This window comes from Centrocercus urophasianus, unplaced genomic scaffold (assembly GCF_019232065.1).
Source record: "Centrocercus urophasianus isolate 14NV4802_14NV808 unplaced genomic scaffold, USGS_Curo_1.0 seq_27, whole genome shotgun sequence".
Lineage (NCBI taxonomy): Eukaryota > Metazoa > Chordata > Aves > Galliformes > Phasianidae > Centrocercus > Centrocercus urophasianus.
In genome coordinates, this window is record NW_024884833.1 from 7,281,381 (window position 1) to 7,299,570 (window position 18,190).

Below are 18,190 nucleotides of genomic sequence, written 5' to 3' on the forward strand. Positions count from 1 at the left end.
ATCAGTCCAGCCCTGCATAACTCCGCTTAAATGCTAGTAAAATTTTCACAGAAGTTGGACTCGCCAGAACTTCAACCATGGTACATATGGACCTTCTGCATATTAAAAAGTACTGTATGAAACTGCCGAAGCTGGCAGCCAGGAGAGATTTATTTTCCTGTAGCCACCCTATTTCTTTTTCACACAAACTCTCACTGCTGACTGTTGAATGAGATCTCAATAATCTAAAATTCATGTTCACTTCTTTTTGCAAGAAGTGTGGTATGAGGGTACATCAACCATTTGTCAGGGAAATTTTGATTAAGATGTGAGATGTGGTAACACTGCAGAAGAAAATAAAGCATCTCAGGCAAGAAGAGTTACCAGAAGAGTTACCAGTCCCCTGACCGTGGCAGGCTCCAGGAAACTCATCACCAAGCCAGCCCTTTCTCCTGTATTCACTTGAATGGAATGAGAACTGAAATCTCCAGGACTGGGAACAGAATTAACTAATTAATATGCTGTCGTGGTGTAGATAACAAAAATGCAGAAACCTAATAGCACAGTTTGCTATGTCTATACTGAAATATCCTGTCAGTTTAGCTCTTTGTTTTCCTTAGATTTTCTGCCTGTGAAAAACTGTTTTTAAATTTATCAACCGCTATTGTTTGATGCTGTGTTCCGAGGAGTGTAGAAAGGAAAATCTGTAGATGTATGGCATTTTTGTGAACATGCATGTGTCCTACTTAAATCAAGATAGATTTCCCAAAATCACAGTCTGAGATTTTGTATGCCAAGAATCTGTTTGTGCACCATATTGGCTGTTTTGGGCAAGGGATTTTACTCACGAGTGTATATTTATATATATATAACAATCTCTCTGTTAATGAATCTGTCTTAACAGTATTTTTAAAGGATTTTGCAAAGAACATGAAGCATTCAGAAGCCAATCTTAGATAGGCCAAGTAGCTTTATAAAGATGGTGAAATGTGCAGAATTACAGTTTGTTTGAGAATTCGTTACATTAAATGATGTGCTGAGTCGAACAACTGAGCCTTGTTCATTTATTTATATATTTATAGGTGTTACACTGGATAAGACTAAATACTATAGCAAACATTTGGGAGGCTTACTATTTACTCAAACAACTTTGGGTTGTACAGAGGAAGAAACAAGGAGAAAAACCTTTGAATTACTCGTATTTCTCTGAACTAACCATTGTTGTCCTAGCAATACAGATATATATCTAGACTCACCCACCTCTATATACTTCCTTTAATTGGTGTCCTTTCAAATGTATCCTTATGCTAAGTTCCTTTTATACTTCTAGGTCACTACATGTATGTAGACTCCATTTACGTCAAACATTTTCAGGAGGTGGCTCAGCTAATCTCACCAAAGACTACAGCTCCGATGTCTGGCTGCTTATCCTTTTATTACCAACTTAAGCAGGAGAGCAGCATTGTTTTTACACTTTACTTGAGAGATATGAGTGGCTTTTATGAAGAGATCTGGAAAACAGACAGTGCCTCGACTGGAGACTGGGCATTAGCTGAAGTTGACTTCAGTGCACCATACCCTATGGAGGTAAAACAGTCATTCCTGTACAATTAGTTCTGTATATTAGTCCCATATTTCCATCTGTTGATGGTCTATTTTTGAGGATACTGAGAATTGTAACATTATGCATGCCTTGTGCCACAGAACAAAACTTAACAAAAACATTCTAGATGTTTTCTCTGACTTAGACAGTTCTGCAATTCAGTCTTAGTTTTCATGAGACAGCGTCCAAACTTGGGTCCTAATAGTGCAGTAGCCTTTAGATGTGAAAGCTAGCTGTCTTTGGAAACTTGAATTAATGCAAAGAGTATCAGAAAAAAATAAAATGGTGTCTCCTAGTGTTTACTAGAAAATAAGTACCTTCAAAGATTGGAATAAACAGTGTATTATATATGCACATTATATGTACTTACATATGTAAAATATATAATACACTTTTTATATGTATCCATAGATTTTTATGAATAGATAGTAATAATACACATAGATGATTACACTAAGATTACAAGTAAATCAGCTGTAATTCTACTTGCTTTAACTCTACTGAAGCTGTTCATTAATTCAGTGTAAGCCTACAGATTTTCAGAAATTACTGGGGATAAAATTTATTTTTGTTAGTTGTTACATACCTTCATTCTCAGTAATGTCAGTAGCCATATTGAAACTGTTGTACTTCAAATAGTATGGCAAAGGAGGTGTGATCTGATTTAAAAAAACACACTCTAACAGAGAATAGTAGAACAGAAGATACAACAATTACTAACAGACTGGGCGTTGTTTCAATTACTATATCTGAGGATAAGAACAAATGTATAAAACTAATTGGCAGAAATGTTTTGAAGGATCAAAAAAGTGAAGTGGTGAAGTAAAAAACTATGACTGAAGTAGAGTGTGGGAGAAGTTTACAAAAGCCGTAAATGATACGGAGAAGCTTGACTGTTCACTTTTTCTCATAATTTGCAATGATGTTCCAGATTCTTAATTACAAGATAACACTTTTAAAATAAAAGAGAGGACATCTTCATACATATTGCAACTAAACCGTAGAACTCAATTCCCCAGCATACTAGAGGTACCATTATTTTGATCAGTTCAAAAGCTGATTGGAGAAATTCAAGGGAAAAACAATCCATTAGAAGTGCAGTGTAAGGGAATAACCAAAAGCTTGTCAGCATCTAGAGTTCTTTCTGTGGGTGACCTCTGCTGAAAACAAATACTGGGCAAAATGGGCCTCTATTCTGCTTCAGAAATTTTTATGTAATCCAGCATAGTCATTACTTTAAGGATAATTTTTTAGATTTTTTTTTTTTTCCCAGTTATTTTACAAGGAAAGTTTTGTTTTTTTTTCTTCTGGCTAGAGGAAATCTTTCTGGTTTCTTACACAGCTCTCCTAGTTTGTTTCCATCTGTGGGCAAAACATCACAGACAGTGCTATCTCACTCTGGAAGCATTTGTCCTTATATCCTCGTTTTGTCCCTGGGGCTGTCTTGTGATTCAGGCTTTTCTCAGAGTTTTCCTGTAAGTTGGTGCTTTGATACTTAAGATAAATTTTAACACACTTCCTCAATAGTTATGGACTGTCCTCCACTTACTTGAGGAAATGATGTCCCTTGGGAATGGAGAATATCCGCAGTCTTTGATTTTGTGGTAAGCAAAACAAGTGATAGCTTTTCTAGTTCTTAACTGATTTTTTAAAAGGAAAACTTTAGTGTCTGAGGATGTTTAGAGATGAGTGAACGCAGTAACAATTGGTGCAAAGTAATCCATGCGGTTTGGTTTTAGCTCTTGATCTTTGTCAGTCAATAAAGGATGAATACTGGCTTGCTGTGGTATCATTTCATTAGTGTATGTTTATAATTGATGTTTCATCAGGCAGCAGAAGAGTTCTGTTATCCTTTGATTTTCCCTTGACTTTGGATGGGCAAAGATCTTTTACGTGGGTCAGAATTGAATTTATACCATAAATAAGTGATGTAATTCAGTTTGTCCCCAAACCTGCAGTACTGCCTGAAGTGCTGCAGAGCCTGCGTGGGAGAGTCCGTCAGAATTCTGCAAAATGAGAATGTGTACCAAAATCATTATTGTGTAGATATAACAAAGGATTATTATTTTCAGGTAGTATTTGAAGTTGCTTTCAATAGTGCCAAGGGAGGTTATGTTGCCCTCGATGACATTTCTTTCTCTCCAGTTTACTGCAGCAATCAGACAGGTAAGAGTTCTTCTTGCTGTCTGACATCTTTTCTTCCTTGCTTTGCTTCCTTGAACTGCTTGTGTCAGTACTTCCAGTATTTGGTAGTGTTGTGCAGATGCTGCTTACTTACGTGGCCAGTGCCCGTTGGGCTTCTCTTTCCCTACTGACAAGACAGCATCTGTAACAGAGATAAAGAGAATGTTATTCTCTTGATGAACTATCTGGAAACCAATCCTTGCTGCTTTCCCTCCCGAGGTAACAATACCTCCGGGTTCTGCAACTGGTGTGTTGGACTGAATGCTGGGGGATGTCCTGAGTTTTCCCCAGATGTTTCAGTATAAGGAGGCAAAAGTCCTTGGATTTTCACTTTCGCTGATGCAGGGAATATCTTCCTCCATCCACATGCCCTGAAGTGTTCTTCAAAGCCAAAGCAGGAGCTATATCTTCCTGTCTATACTGTTCCAAAAGGTATTATTTCCCACAAAGAGTGGAACATCTGTCAGGATTTTATTAGATTTTCACAGCAGCAGAAGTCAGCTAAGTCCTCACGACCTCTGCAATTTGGGTATATGGGACCAAGGACTTTGTCATTTGTGAGTGCAGCCTCTTAATTCACTCTGTTCTTGTTTTTCACTGCTACTGCTAAGCAATTGTCAGAAATAAATTAGTGGTTTTCCCCTGAGCCCATCCATCCTTTTTGGTCACAGGCATGAATTTTTGGCTAGTGTTTTGGAGTGATTGGGGGAAAAGAGACTTTCATGCTTTTTTATCACTTGGGGTCTGTTCAAGCTTTACCTGCACTGTGTAAATATCAATAGGAGGCATATTATGACATATTACGGAGTTATATATTATTATATATTATAATATATATTATAAATCCTCCACTCTTGGCACAGTAAGTCTAGCTGTTCCACTGTCTACGATATGCCTCTTCTATTTTTGTTTTGCAACAAAAATCCTGACTTAGGGTTGCAGTATGCCATGGATTGGATCTGTGTGCTGGTCTGTGTTTTCCATTTTAAAGACAGCTAATGTGCAGTGAGCCATGGAATGTTACATAGTATTTTCTGCTGAACCCTGATTTTGTTGTGGTGTAATAGTCCAAGTGTAGATCCACTCTAACTTACGAGTATGATGGCTCAGCTAAGAGCTTTGCTTACCAGCTCTGATTTGTATTTGTTCTTAGTTTGTGGGGTGTTTTTTGTTTTTCCTACTTCAGAAATTAATGAGAAATTAGTTGTTTGCTGAAATACATTCAGGTGCTGGGTAATCCTTCTAATTTACTTCCAGTTTCAAATTACTTTAAGTGGAGATGTTAAAAAGCAAAAAATCTTCATTCTCCTTGTACTAAATCACAGGGCTGCTTACTACAGCTTTTTTTTTTTAAACTTTCCAAAGTTTGGTCAGTGCAGGTCTTGATGGTAGTCCAAGGGAGGGAAAGGTACTAGAGCAGTATACACATTCAATAAAAGTTGAATCTAAAGGTAAGTGCTCATGTTTCATGAGCCAGGTAGTGACTCCCACTGTGCACTTTCTCAGATGATGAATGCAGAGGCATCGCTGCTACTTATTTCTCTGTAAATAATGCAGAGAAAAATACATAGTTAGCACATAGTTCTGGCTTATCTGAGAATGAAGAACTGGAGGCATCTCAAAATTTTGCTTGTCCTGAAGCTGGTCATCTGTGTCCTTGCCACTGCCTAGGAATCCTGCTTAGCCTCCACGCAGGGGGGTCGTGCATGCAGCTATAAAGTGGTGCTCACAGGGTCCAGACTGCTGAGCTAGCTGGAAGTTGCATGGTCACTTTGGCTTTGTCCCCTCCTTCACTCATCAGCTGCAACAATCAGCTGAAGGGACATTACAGAGGTAGAGAATTTTTACTTAAAAGTACCATTTGACTGCAGATCAACACAGAGCTATCCTCAGGTCTTTTTAATAAAAAACAGTGCAGCATTCTTTGCTGTAGAGCTAAAATGACAGAGGTCAATGGCCATGAGGTGGTACGCAACCCAAAACCTATTTGACTTACATACTCAAAGCATGTATATACATGCACAATATGCATTACTACAAAATGGATTTTAGAGAGCCGCTGTTCAAGAAAATTCTAAATGTTTGTTTTGGAAAGTTATCCCCTCGGGAACCAAAATGAAAATCTGACAGCTATGCACATGTATGCACACACTCACAATCATTCCTCCAAATATCTTTTGAATAAGGGAGCGGGATGAAAACAGATGTTTGAATGTCTTTGTGCATTATGTCTGAAGGAGAGCTTTTCTTTTTATGTCTGTAATGTATTTCTATTTCATAGGGACTGTCAGGGAGGTTTTTCTTTACTTCCTCCAGCAAAAATATAAGTAAATATCATGCACTTGTGATAGAAAATAGATACCTTGAGGTCAGTGTGATTTTTCATCCTATGCATGTAACAACTTTATGTATTCTTGTCTTCTGTAATGCAGAGAAAGATGAAATGGTATACTAGGGCATACTTCTGCTTTGAGTACTTATGCTTGTACCGTGCTCTTCTTAAGAGAACATATGCATTTGTTTTTTAGGAATTATCTTCAACCCTGCTGATGCAGGCTGCAATTTTGAGGAAGATCTGTGTAATTTTTACCAGGATCACAAGGATGTCCCAGGATGGAGCAGAGTGAAAGTGAAGCGCAACGTGTATAGAGCGGGAGATCACACTACTGGGTTTGGTAAATCTGAACAAGAGTCAAACTGGATGTTTGCTAATGTTGTTTGTTAATGTTGTTTGTTAATGTTAATGCATTGTTTAAATTTTCACATCATTGGCAACATCATTGGCACACTTGTTAATTTGCCTTGCTGTAATTGCTTGCCATTGCACTCTATCGGGGACTCTGGCTGTGCCTGACCCTGCTTGCAGAGTGGCAATGTCACTGGTCAAAAAATCATGTGGGCCATAAATCAGAGTAACATCACTGAGCTGCTCTGATCTCAGTCCACAAAAGTCCACTGACTTTCTAGTCATAGTCACTAAATGACATAGACACTATGAGTCCACAAAAACGTGCAGGCAAATATGATAGTAGCGTAACGCACTGATTTTAACGTAGAGGAGAGCTGGGCTCTTAGCTCTTCCAGGCAAAGGACAGTTGGAGTCTTCAAGGGTCTTCAATGTGAAACTCTATGCTGTAAAGCCGCATAGTGAAAAGCCTGCCAGTAAGTTCTGAAAATGTCTTCTGCACTTGATGTAGTGCTCTTCTTACATCTCCGTATATAGAGTGTTTGTCCTTATTATCTGTAGGATAAAGCTCACCTGTTTCATAACATGCACTGTGTCCCATCCTTTATTCTTTGGTCTCAGAGCAGAATCTTTGAAATAGCTGGCTTTCCAGCAAGAGAATATTTCCATGTATATTTGAAGAGTGCGTATTTCTAGTACCTTACTCATGTACCAGTGTAGTTTGAAATAGCAAGTTTGTTTTTAGAAAAAAAAATATCTTATTTCCTTTCACTGTCTTTTTCCTGCCAGTAGAAACTTTCTACCACTAAAGTCTGTTGCAATAACTGAAACGGCTTTAACAGCAAACAAGCTATGCTAATCGTTTATTAGAAATACTCATTAGTTGCACTGTCTTGCAGGTTATTACTTGCTGGCAAACACAAAGTTTACATCACAGCCTGGGTACATTGGACGTCTGTATGGCCCAACCCTGCCAGGAAACTTGCAGTTTTGTCTGCGTTTTTATTACGCTTTGTATGGCTTTTTCAAAATGAGTGGCACCCTCGCTGTTTATATTTTTGAGGAGAATCATGTGGTTCAAGAGAAAATCTGGTCTGTCTTGGATTCCCCAAGGGGTGTTTGGACTCAAGCTGAAATCTCCTTCAAAAAACCGATGCCTTGCAAGGTAAGAGCCAGCTCTTCATAACTGCAGTGTTGTAGATGGAGGTTTTCCTTGCCTTTTCCTTTCAGAGAACTTTTTTATCCGAGGAGTAAACATGAGTGAGGTACCCCTGCAACATGAAATAAATTTCCCTGGGCAGTGTGGTGGAGGAGTGTTCTTCTTTGTAGACACGCTTCCATTAGCCCCAGTGAAGGGGCTCTGTAGCAGGAGCAGAGCAGTGCACTTTATGTCCTGAAGGGCAGTCATGGTATTCACTGAGGTACTGGGATAACAGCTGACTGGATGCAGCTATTTCTGCAGTTATTCTGATTCCTGTAATGGTTTTTCATTATATTTGAGTCTCCTGAGGAGAACCAGATGGATCACCACCTGAGATTACAAAGATAAGTCCAGTTTTTTTTTCAAGATGGGATAATGCTATGACACATAAAAATGAAAGTTTTTGCTAGTAACTCTTGAAACACAAGTATTTCTGAATTATCAGTATCACAGAATCACAGAATTGTAGGGGTTGGAAGGGACCTCCAGGGATCATCAAGTCCAACCCCCATGTCTTAAATATCTTAAGCATTTCCCCCACTATAATTTTTGACACGAGAAAATTATTTAGTGTAACTTTTTTTTGGAAAAAATGAAAGTTCTGCCTGAAAATAAATGCACTGTACAAAGAAAGTTTGAGAGCAAAGTTGCTTCAGTGTGTTAGAGAGGAAATTTACACTGAAAGTTTAATTGTAATGGTTATTACAATTTAATAATAATTGTTGGGTACTTTCCTTTAGCTATCTGTTAAATTAAAAATACATGTTTTTTAAAATTTTTTATATTTTTACACATACAACAGAATTTCTAATGCCCTTTCAATCTCTATAGAAAGAAACAATTTCAGAGTATTGTTATGGCCCAAAAACTTAGTAGTAGAAGTCTCTTACAGTGTCATCCTAAAATATTTGCAGAAAAATGTATTTCTTTCTCTCCTCTTTTTTCTTGAAAACAAAAAGTAAAACCATGAGAAGATAATGGTTAAAAAGGCAAGCGTATACCATGTTTTTGCTATTTGCTGATTCTGGTTTTTTTTTTTAATTGCTTCTAAAAAGTTTCAGTAGCTTGAACAGTGTAGCACAATGAATGAGTATGAGTAGCGATGACAGCTGAACATGACTGTTAACACATGGTTTATAGCCTTGGAGGTGGCAGGTTTTTCTAGCACATGACATCTACAGGGAAAATCTTTTCCAATGTGGATTTATGAAGAACTATTTTTATGTTTTCCTAGAAATAAAAGTATCTAAAACACTTGAGAAGAAGCTTGCCTGGGATGGAAAGCTTTTAAAAATTTCTTTGAATTGCAGCTTTTGTGTCTGTAGCTACTAGTCTGCCTGTGGGCAGTAATAGATGGGAAGAGCAGTAGAGGAGAGAAGAATGAAGTCAGAGGAATATCTGCTCTGCTTCTGAGACCAAAGGTTTGCAGAAGAGAAGAAACACCATACTCTGCAGCAGCAGAGTACTTTGGCCTCCAGCAATTCTCAAAAACCTGCAGCAGGTTCTTCAGGTCTTGTGATGAGAAAGCCTTCTTTACTACAGAAACAAGCTGCAAAATGTTTCTGTTAAAGTTTAGTTCTTTAGATATTGCATAGATATAGATATATAGATATAGATATATATAGATATAGATATTAGAGCTTTAGAGCTTTAGAAAACTCTAGTTTCCAGCATTTCGTAATTTGGATACCTCTTAGTAAATATAGTAAAGTAACTATGTATTTTGGAGCATGAAACCTTAGCTTAGTCTGAAGGCTGTTATCTTACTGGGGAAGATCATTGAACAGATTGTCCCAGAAGCTGTGCTAAGCATATGATACGGGGCGGTGATACGGGACGATCAGCATGGCTTCACCAAGGGCAAGTGCTGCGTGACCAACTTTGTGGCTGTTTATGATGGCATAACTGCATCAGTAAACAAGGGAAAAGCCACTGATGTAATTGATTTGGATTTCAGTAAAGCCTTTGACACAGTCACCCGTAATATCCTTTTCTCCAAATTGGAAAGATATGAAGATATGGATTTGGTGGGTGGTTTGTTTGATGGACAAGGAACAGGCTGCATAATTGTACCCAGAGAGTAGTGGCTCAGTCTGGATGGAGATCAGTGACGAGTAGTGTCTCTAGGGATCAGTACAGGGGCTAATGCATTTTAATATTTCCATCAGTGACATTGACAGTGGAATCGAGTGCATCCTCATCAGGCTTGCAGATGACACCAAGCTGTCATCGTACGGTCGACATGCCTGAGGGATAGGATGCCATTCAGACAGACCTAGGCAGGATCAAGGATTGGGCCTCGGTGAACCTCATGAGATTCACAAAGCCACATGCAAGGTCTTGCAAAGTTGGTTGTGTACAGTACAAGTACACAGTACAGTACAAGATGGGGAGCAAAAGGATAAGAGCACAGCCCTGACAAAAAGAGCTTGGGGGTACTGGTGGATGGCAAACTGGATGTGAGTCAGCAGCATGTCCACACAGCCCAGAAAACGAACCTGATGTGTGTATAATGAGGACCTAAAGAAATAGCTGACAGGGGATAGTCACTTGCCATCCTCATTGTAGGCCTGTGTCAGAGGTGCATCAGAGCACATTTTGCCTGACTTCTGGCTCTGGAGAGTGAAATGTCACACATGAGACTCATATCTGCTCAGTGAATGTCACTTGTCCTGTTTCCTCCAACCTTCACTCATGTTCTTTCGTGTATTACAGATAAATCTTTGTGTTTTCAGTCCTGTCTGGGGGGTGGCAACCCCCACTCACATTTTCCATCTTGTCTGGGTCCTCAGCCTGTTCCATGTCTTAGCCTCAAATCCTGACCATGTCCTATCTCTTTGCCCTGCCTATGCAAATTCTTATAAATTATAGTGTTTTGTTTTTTTTTTAATCTAAAGTAACGAATTGAAAGAAAACAGAATTCTGGCACAAAGACTAAACCCTTACACTTTTCGTTCTCCTTCTCCAGTGTCTGGTAGTACCCAAGCCAAAGAATTTTTGAAATAGGGGCAAAATAATGCCTTTTTTCCTAGCCTTATTCTTGGAAATGATGGAAGTGTTTTGGATTGAATCTTCCAAAACAAGCCTTAAGCAAGCACCCAGAATGGAAAATCTGAGCTGAAATCATTGCATCTTGGGATTGTTAATAACAAGGGAAAATCTTTCAGTGGGGTGAAGTGGGATTAAACATAAGATGGAGCTACCACCTTTTCTCTGGGAGATGTAGTGGTTGATGGGGCTAGCACATTGTTTTTTGAGGTGCATCAAGTCTAGGCTTAAGAAGGTGTAGGCATGCACAGTAGTTTAGCTGGTCAAATGCTTGGTTACTGGGTGCAACTTGTAGATTGGCTCAGGGACCATGGATACAGGGAACAGTCTCCTGGCTGCTCCTTAATGGCTAGCGAGGTCAGTGAGGTAGCAGTTATGTTGCATTGGCCAAAGAGTCCTGATGGTTGTAAGGCCAGAAAATACTTGAACATGTATGCCCTTCATCTTTCTTCCCAATATGAAGGGAAGGCTTTGAAAGCAAAACTTTGAAATCAATCTGATATGCTTTAATTATGTGTGGGCTTTTCTTTTTTTTTTTTTTCATCAGGCCAGTAAAACGGCTCAGATTTTCATCTTCTGGTTTATGTAATGTTTTTTTGCAAGTTCTTTTGGAATTAGCTAACTGCAGTCTGGCACAGATTGTTGGCTTGAATTCTGTGAGCAGGAAGCTTGATGCTGGCCAACAGACTTGTATTACGCTTTCAAAATACCGTGTTGAAAAAGTTATGTGGGTATGATCCAACTGAGCAAGTAATAAATGTTTGTACATACATTATATATGTGCATACGTATATACAAACATACTGCAAATACATATGTTATATTAAACTGGTGGGAAGGCAAGACATTTAAAATCCCGATTTGTTTGTATCTGAGATGCTCTGTGTTTGAGTTGGTTTACACACCCGTGATCCTTTGCATAAAAAGTGTTTTTGTACTCTATAATACCCAGAAAATAAATGTCAGACAGAAAATCTTCCTAACAGTTGTTAAAATAAATGAAACTTGCCATACCTTGCCATATTAATATCATTAAGACAGCATAACAATCTGACTCTGAAATTTGTAGAATCTTTTGATCTGATTAAATGAACTGAAACTGATTTTCCAGGTTAATACGTGGCAGGGAAAGGTCATTGCTAATGGAAAGACAAACTCACATGAGCCATGCACAGCATGGAGATATTTGCATGCACCGTGGAGTATGAATAGCATTTTCATCTTGGACATGTTCATATGCAGCCATAAAAAGATCTCCCTCTTAAGCAACTATGAAGAAAGTCTAGAAGTCTGTAGTAAAATGAAATTTTGACTGCAGGTTGATCTACTCACATTAGTTCTGGTCATTTCTACTAGATTTGATTAACCTTTCTGGTGCTCTGGCTTTATAAAGTGAACATCTCATGTTGCTTATACATTCATGCAAGTTTTTATAGTTTTGACACACTGCTGTAGAGTTTCAAAGAGTTAAAAAATGAATAATGAATCCTTGAGAAGATAGTTGGCATCATAATAGTCTTCTCTATTTGCCCAAAGCTAGATGTGGCAGCATTTCTTGGGCTTTTATTCTTTCAGTCTGCTTTTCTTCTTCTCTTTCCTTGAGTTCACCTGTTCATTTTCACCTGTCATCCATAACCAATTTTAGTTGCAGTTATGAGAATGTGAATCATATGAATGAGTTTTGCACTTCAATAGTTATTTGTTTTAAAACAAGTGAAAGGAAGGTCTTTTAGGGAATCATTAGGCATTGAAATCCTTCACCACAGAACACTTTGAAGGCTAAGAACACATTTTAAAAGGAATTGGGCAAATTCATGGAAAAGAGACTTTGCAGAGACCAGTACAAGTATGACCTCCAATTCTAAAGCAAATGCTTTAGAACATATTATAGGAATGTACAAATATCCTTATGGTTGATTTGCTTCTTGTGCTGTTTTTCCTAAATATCCGGTATCACTCCACTCTGCCTTCCTGTGCTGTGCTAAGAGGGTCTTTGCACCTTTTCTCTCTTTTTACCTGTGGAAATGCTCATGAAACGAGTAGTATTTTTAATCTGTATTGATGAAATTAATTAATTCTTAGATTTCTCTTTCCTGCTAATAAATCTGTGTCTTCTAATTGTCCATCAAAGTCATGGGTAAATCACTAGTGCAGAATGCGATTTACTCCTAATTGCTATGGCTAGCTCACCAGTATGAAGGACACAGTTTTCTGCTTACGTATAAGATAGAAGAGGGCTGATATCTTAGTGTTCACTTCCTCCTCTGAAAATCTGTCACTTGTGCCAAATAAAGGTGGTTTCTTCAAGTGCTGTTGTAATACAACTCTTGATGCATACTTCCATATTAAAATGGACAGTTTCAACAGATTGGAGTTGGCTGCATTTTGTGTTTTGCCCTGCCTGTCATACATTCTCTCATGCCTGAAACAAGATACTTACTGAGGAGCAGTCAGTAGAAAGGCCCTTTTGAGCTGATGTTAAGGTCTGTAAAGTGCTTCCAAAATGTGTACCCCACTGTCTGAAGTGTTTGATAAATAGTAATGGAAATGACACATGGGAAAAACAATCTAAAACTTACTCAGTTTAGAAAGTATTAGAAAGTATTTCACAGAAGCTAAACAAGGAGATGCATTGGAATAGATTTTAACATCATTTGCTGTCTGCAATAGTTAACCTACATTTCCCTTTTTTTGCTCAGTTTTTGTTCTGGGTAACTAGTACCGTAATATTACCATGCCACACCGTCAGTATCATACTTAAGTCTGAAGGTGTGAACCTTTCTTTCTCTCTGGGAAAAAAAAGAGTCGAAGAACCAAGTTGGTTGAAAAGAAAATAGAGCCATAATAAGAGATTACTGGAGATCTAGGATGAGTCTGGGGGATGGTGGAGGATATCAGTGTCTCACATACACTGTTTGCAGGGTTAGGGTTAGTCTAGTCTCTGCAAGACATGAAATAGATGTAGCATTAACACTGTGTGGCCTAAGCCTATTCTGTCAGATATATGTGGCTCTTTGACTGGTTTATTCCTGCAAACCATTTCCTTTGAACAGGAAGGGTTTTAAAAAACACTGGTTCAAATGTCAAGCTTATTACCAATATTATTCTATTATGTATGTAGATATTTTCACAATACATTATTTTTCCCACTGGAGAAATGATAAATACTATTTTCACAGCAAGAAACTGAACTAGCATGGTAAGTGCCATTTAAACTCAGTTCATTTAAAATGATGCAGGAGGTCGCAGATAATCTAACTTTGGCTTAGTAGCATATTTCCACTACTGATAACAGATCTGTTTCTGTTTAAGCCAAATAGAAGCAAGCCATTTAAAATCTAGTTTAATCAAACTAGTAAAAAAAAAATTTGGGCTACATTGATAACATTTGTATGAATCAGCCGTGGGGCAATCACCATGATGCACTGATTCCATCTGCCAGGATTGGTTGCAGCTTATATAGCTGTGCAGTATTATAAATGACTGAAGAGATAGTAAAACTCACTGTTTTGTGAAAGCATCTTGACTGCTTCTTGTGTCATGTCACACTTTTGTTTTGGATGCTCCCATCGTTTTTGGATTTCATAATGCAGAGTTTTGTGTTACTTCAAGGAAGCTGCAACAGTTGCTCCTCTCAAAAACAGACTCAATCAACAAGAACATCATTATAATTGCTTATGTCCTGGATTTTGAGTGAATCTAAATAAGTGTCCAAATGACAGAATGAGTTTCGTATGTATACAGATAAACAGTATGTAGTTTAAACATGGGAATGTTCAGCAGGATAAAATTGGGTAAATTAATTTTCTGCACAGGCTCGGGTTGATTTTCAGACACTGGATTTGGTAGTTGTCCCAGCTTATCTTTTTTAAAATATGTGTATTTCAGCTGATCTGCTTTTCTGATTGAGCAACAGCTATGCTATCTTGGGATAAAAAAGAAGGGATCTGGAGTGTCATTTATCTTTGTGTCTTTTTCTTGGCTCCTTCCAACCTTCTTTTTATAAATTCCCCAATTTTCCCTTTTGTACTTTTTTTTGCATGCCCTATTCCTTCTTCTCTTCCAAAAGAAGGTTCATTTCATATGCATACATTCAGCTCACATCAACTTGTAGAGATGCAGAGAGGTAAGGACTGGAAATCATTTCCACCTAACTTTGTGTCTGAGGCACAACCTAACAACATGGCATAAAGGAAGTGAAAACTTGTTAATTCTACCAGTTGTTCTCATTTTGTGTTACTCCTTATTCATATAGGCTAGGATAAATTGTAAGAATTGATCACTGATACTTTTGATTGTGCCAGGCGTGCCAGGGTGCCAGGAATGTTGATTTAGCATTGCAAAATAAACCTCCAGAAATCAAGGCAAGGATTTGGAAGGAAACTAATAGCCTGGCTATGTCTTCTTTCTGGAGCAAGAAAAAGGCATGAGAGAAAAACGTATTTTATTTTCTCAGTAACACAGGCAACAACTGCCTGCATTTGATAATGTTTTTAATTTAGCCTCCAAGATAGCATGCAAGTCCAGAAAGATTTGTTACATTTTGAAACAGTTAGTATATTGTTCAGTTGTCATTTTTTATGAAAAGAAGCATGTGCGGAGCACAAAGATCCTTTATTCTCTTCTCCAAGATATGAGATAGCTTTGTAAAAGATTATTTTTTGAATAACTGACCTAGGAAGTATTCTAATATAAATTGAGCAGATGTGAAGGACCATAAGATGCTAGTGCTGTCAGATTCAGAAATATGACTTGGGATGAAAGTTAGTGGCTGAGGGAAATCTGAATTCATGGAACTTTGGGGCGTAAAGTTCACATGCACCAAAACAGACATTTAAGAAAAAAAAAAAAAAGTTAAAAAAAGAAAAAAGACATTTAGGACAAAAGAAGACTAAACAGATCTGATCTGCGAAGAAAAATATTTTCTACGTCATTGCTTAAAACTAAACTGAGAACATAACAAAATCAGCCAAGTGCACAAAGAACAATGTTAGTATGTAACGCTGTTGCTGATATTGGAAATGCTGCATGCCCACTCATTCATCCTTGCTACCCCTGTGCAATTATAAAGTCTTCTGGTGGCAGTGTGGTAATGCTAATGCTGTGGATGACAAAACCAAGCAAGTTCACGCATGTCACTGAAGCAAAACGATGCCTTGTACAAAGGGTATGCATTCAAAGGCCTTTGACAGAGCAAGTTATTGTTGTGATGCTTTAGAAATGGAGCTCTTTCTGCAGGATCCAACGGGTAATTACATACCTTGTATGGAACAAATTATTGCAATTTAAGAATAAAGAACTTGATCCTGCTCCCAGTGATGTCAATAGGAAAACATCACTTAGAACATGATTCCACAGTGTGGAAATGTTTCACAAATGAGGACTGATCTCACCCTTTCATGTGTGGTTTTCTGAAGATCCTTGGGTTTAGGACTATAATATGTCTTTAGTTTAATACAGTGTTCACCAGAATGCATTTATTAACAGTCTGGTGAATGATGTCCACTTGACATAAGTATTTGTTGTATTCCTTATTCCACAAGATGCTACCATGTTTTTTAACAAACTATGCCTGTTTCTTGAGAGTGACGTTACAAATTGGGTAATGATCTTTGCCATATTAAACCTTAAGGCAAGGAGAGCAGATCTACAGAGAAGCACATGGGACCACTACTAGGCCACTACACAGAGCAGCTGTGCACATTGTGCTGGGGCAGAACATAAGTCCATACTTCCAACAGTTTGCAGAATAGATTATCCTCATTACTGGGATTGGTAGCATTGAATGTAAAAATCAGAGGCTGTTTTATAATAGGTAGGTAAATAAACATGGCTAAACAAAGCAGTCTATAAAAATCCTGTATTAATGACTATGTTGAAGGTGTTTACCAACCCTGCTAATAGAGGATATATCAGGTAATGCATAAAGTACGGTCTTTTTCCATCAGCATGAAACTGTCAATCATCATTCAACCTCAGGTAAGGTAGCTGAGATGTTTACAGTTGCTGCAGAATATGAAAATATTGGAAGGGACATTCATCTGTCGCCAGTCACTAACACAGACCTCATCACAAAGGAATTGGTCTGAAAAACTCCACCCAAATTATGGTCATAACCTCCGTGGTCAGACAGATGGTTTGCAGTATTTAGGCAAAGAAAACTGTTAGCAGTATTTTCGCAAAATAAACCTTATTGTGTCTTGTGTAATTTGAACAGCTCTATGTTACCCCTGGGAGAAAGGCAGCTGGGAATCTTACAGTTCTAGTGGTTTCTCTGCATTTTACATTGCCATCCTGTGAGTGACTTGTATTTTCCATGGCAGAATTAATGTGTAGTCAAATAAAACAACTTGGATACCACTCTTAATCTTCACAAAACCCAGATAAACACTGTGAGTGATGGTAGCATTTTCAGCCTTCTGCTTTATGATACTGTGGCCTTCTATCATTTCTGATGAATCCCATTTTGTGCAGTAGTCTCACCTCATTTCCTTGTGTTGTTAGCTTGCAGTTTGTCTGGGCCATCCCTGTTGGCCATCACTCTGCATTACTCTTTGAAATTTGTCTTTCCATGGGTAACACCTCCTGGTTATAAGTACAGGATGGCTAAGGACCTTAAGCTGTTAATGCTGTTATGTTGGAGACATGAAAATAAAAAAAACAACTTTAGTGAGTCATCCTTTGACATGCTCTAAAAAATGCTCACTTTTCTAGTAAAATGTCAATCACATACATAAATATATCATTTGACTATAAAAATGGGAAACGATTTTCTACTTAATGAAAATATCTAAAATCCACTGGATTTTATATGTCAGTCATTTAGGCACTACTGGTGTGTGCCATATCAAAGTTAATTCATCCTTTCTGTACCGTCAGTATTAAATCATTAGAGCATTTGGAAAAAAAGCAAGCTAAATTTTCAGACATTAAACAGTGCCAGCTTTTGTTGGAGATACATGAAATTTTGTTCATTATTGCAGGTTGTCTTTGTGAGTTGGTGTAAGAGCTTCTGGGACTGTGGACTTGTGGCACTGGATGATATATCATTGAGCCTGGGAAGCTGTCAGGCTGTTGGTAAGACCAAGAGTGTTTGTCATCCAACAGCTGCTACCTTCTCCCCTTTTTAATAATAGCATATATTATGCCATCATTTCCCAGGCCTTTCCTACAACTGGCTTCATTTCACTGTTTTTTTTATTGTTGTTTGTGTGTTTTTCAGTAGGTATTGCATTAATCCAATTTTTGGAGTATCACACATAGAGTGAGGACCAGATTTTGTTAACTCCTAATTAACTTCACTGACTCCAGTGCAGCTGTATATGAGGGATCACACTTTCAAGACCCTTTTATAAAAAGCAGACAGGAAAGCAATTTTCAGTTGCATTAGAAGACCAGAAATGCACACAAAAGCACAAATTTGAAAGCACGACATTGTTCCTTTTGCCCAGAAATACAGTTGTGTGAGGCCAAGATACAGGCTCTTATC

At 38.0% G+C, this 18,190-nt stretch overlaps 1 protein-coding gene across 1 annotated transcript in view; it reads left to right on the forward strand.

The window, feature by feature from the left end:
* The window catches only part of MAMDC2 (MAM domain containing 2), a 64,541-nt gene that overhangs the window by 38,941 nt on the left and 7,410 nt on the right, over positions 1–18,190 (forward strand). The window contains exons 6-10 of the mRNA XM_042826735.1: positions 1,310–1,566; positions 3,655–3,748; positions 6,295–6,441; positions 7,352–7,617; positions 17,685–17,778. Coding sequence (XP_042682669.1) covers positions 1,310–1,566; positions 3,655–3,748; positions 6,295–6,441; positions 7,352–7,617; positions 17,685–17,778 — 858 coding nt within the window. The remainder of the gene's footprint in view (positions 1–1,309; positions 1,567–3,654; positions 3,749–6,294; positions 6,442–7,351; positions 7,618–17,684; positions 17,779–18,190) is intronic.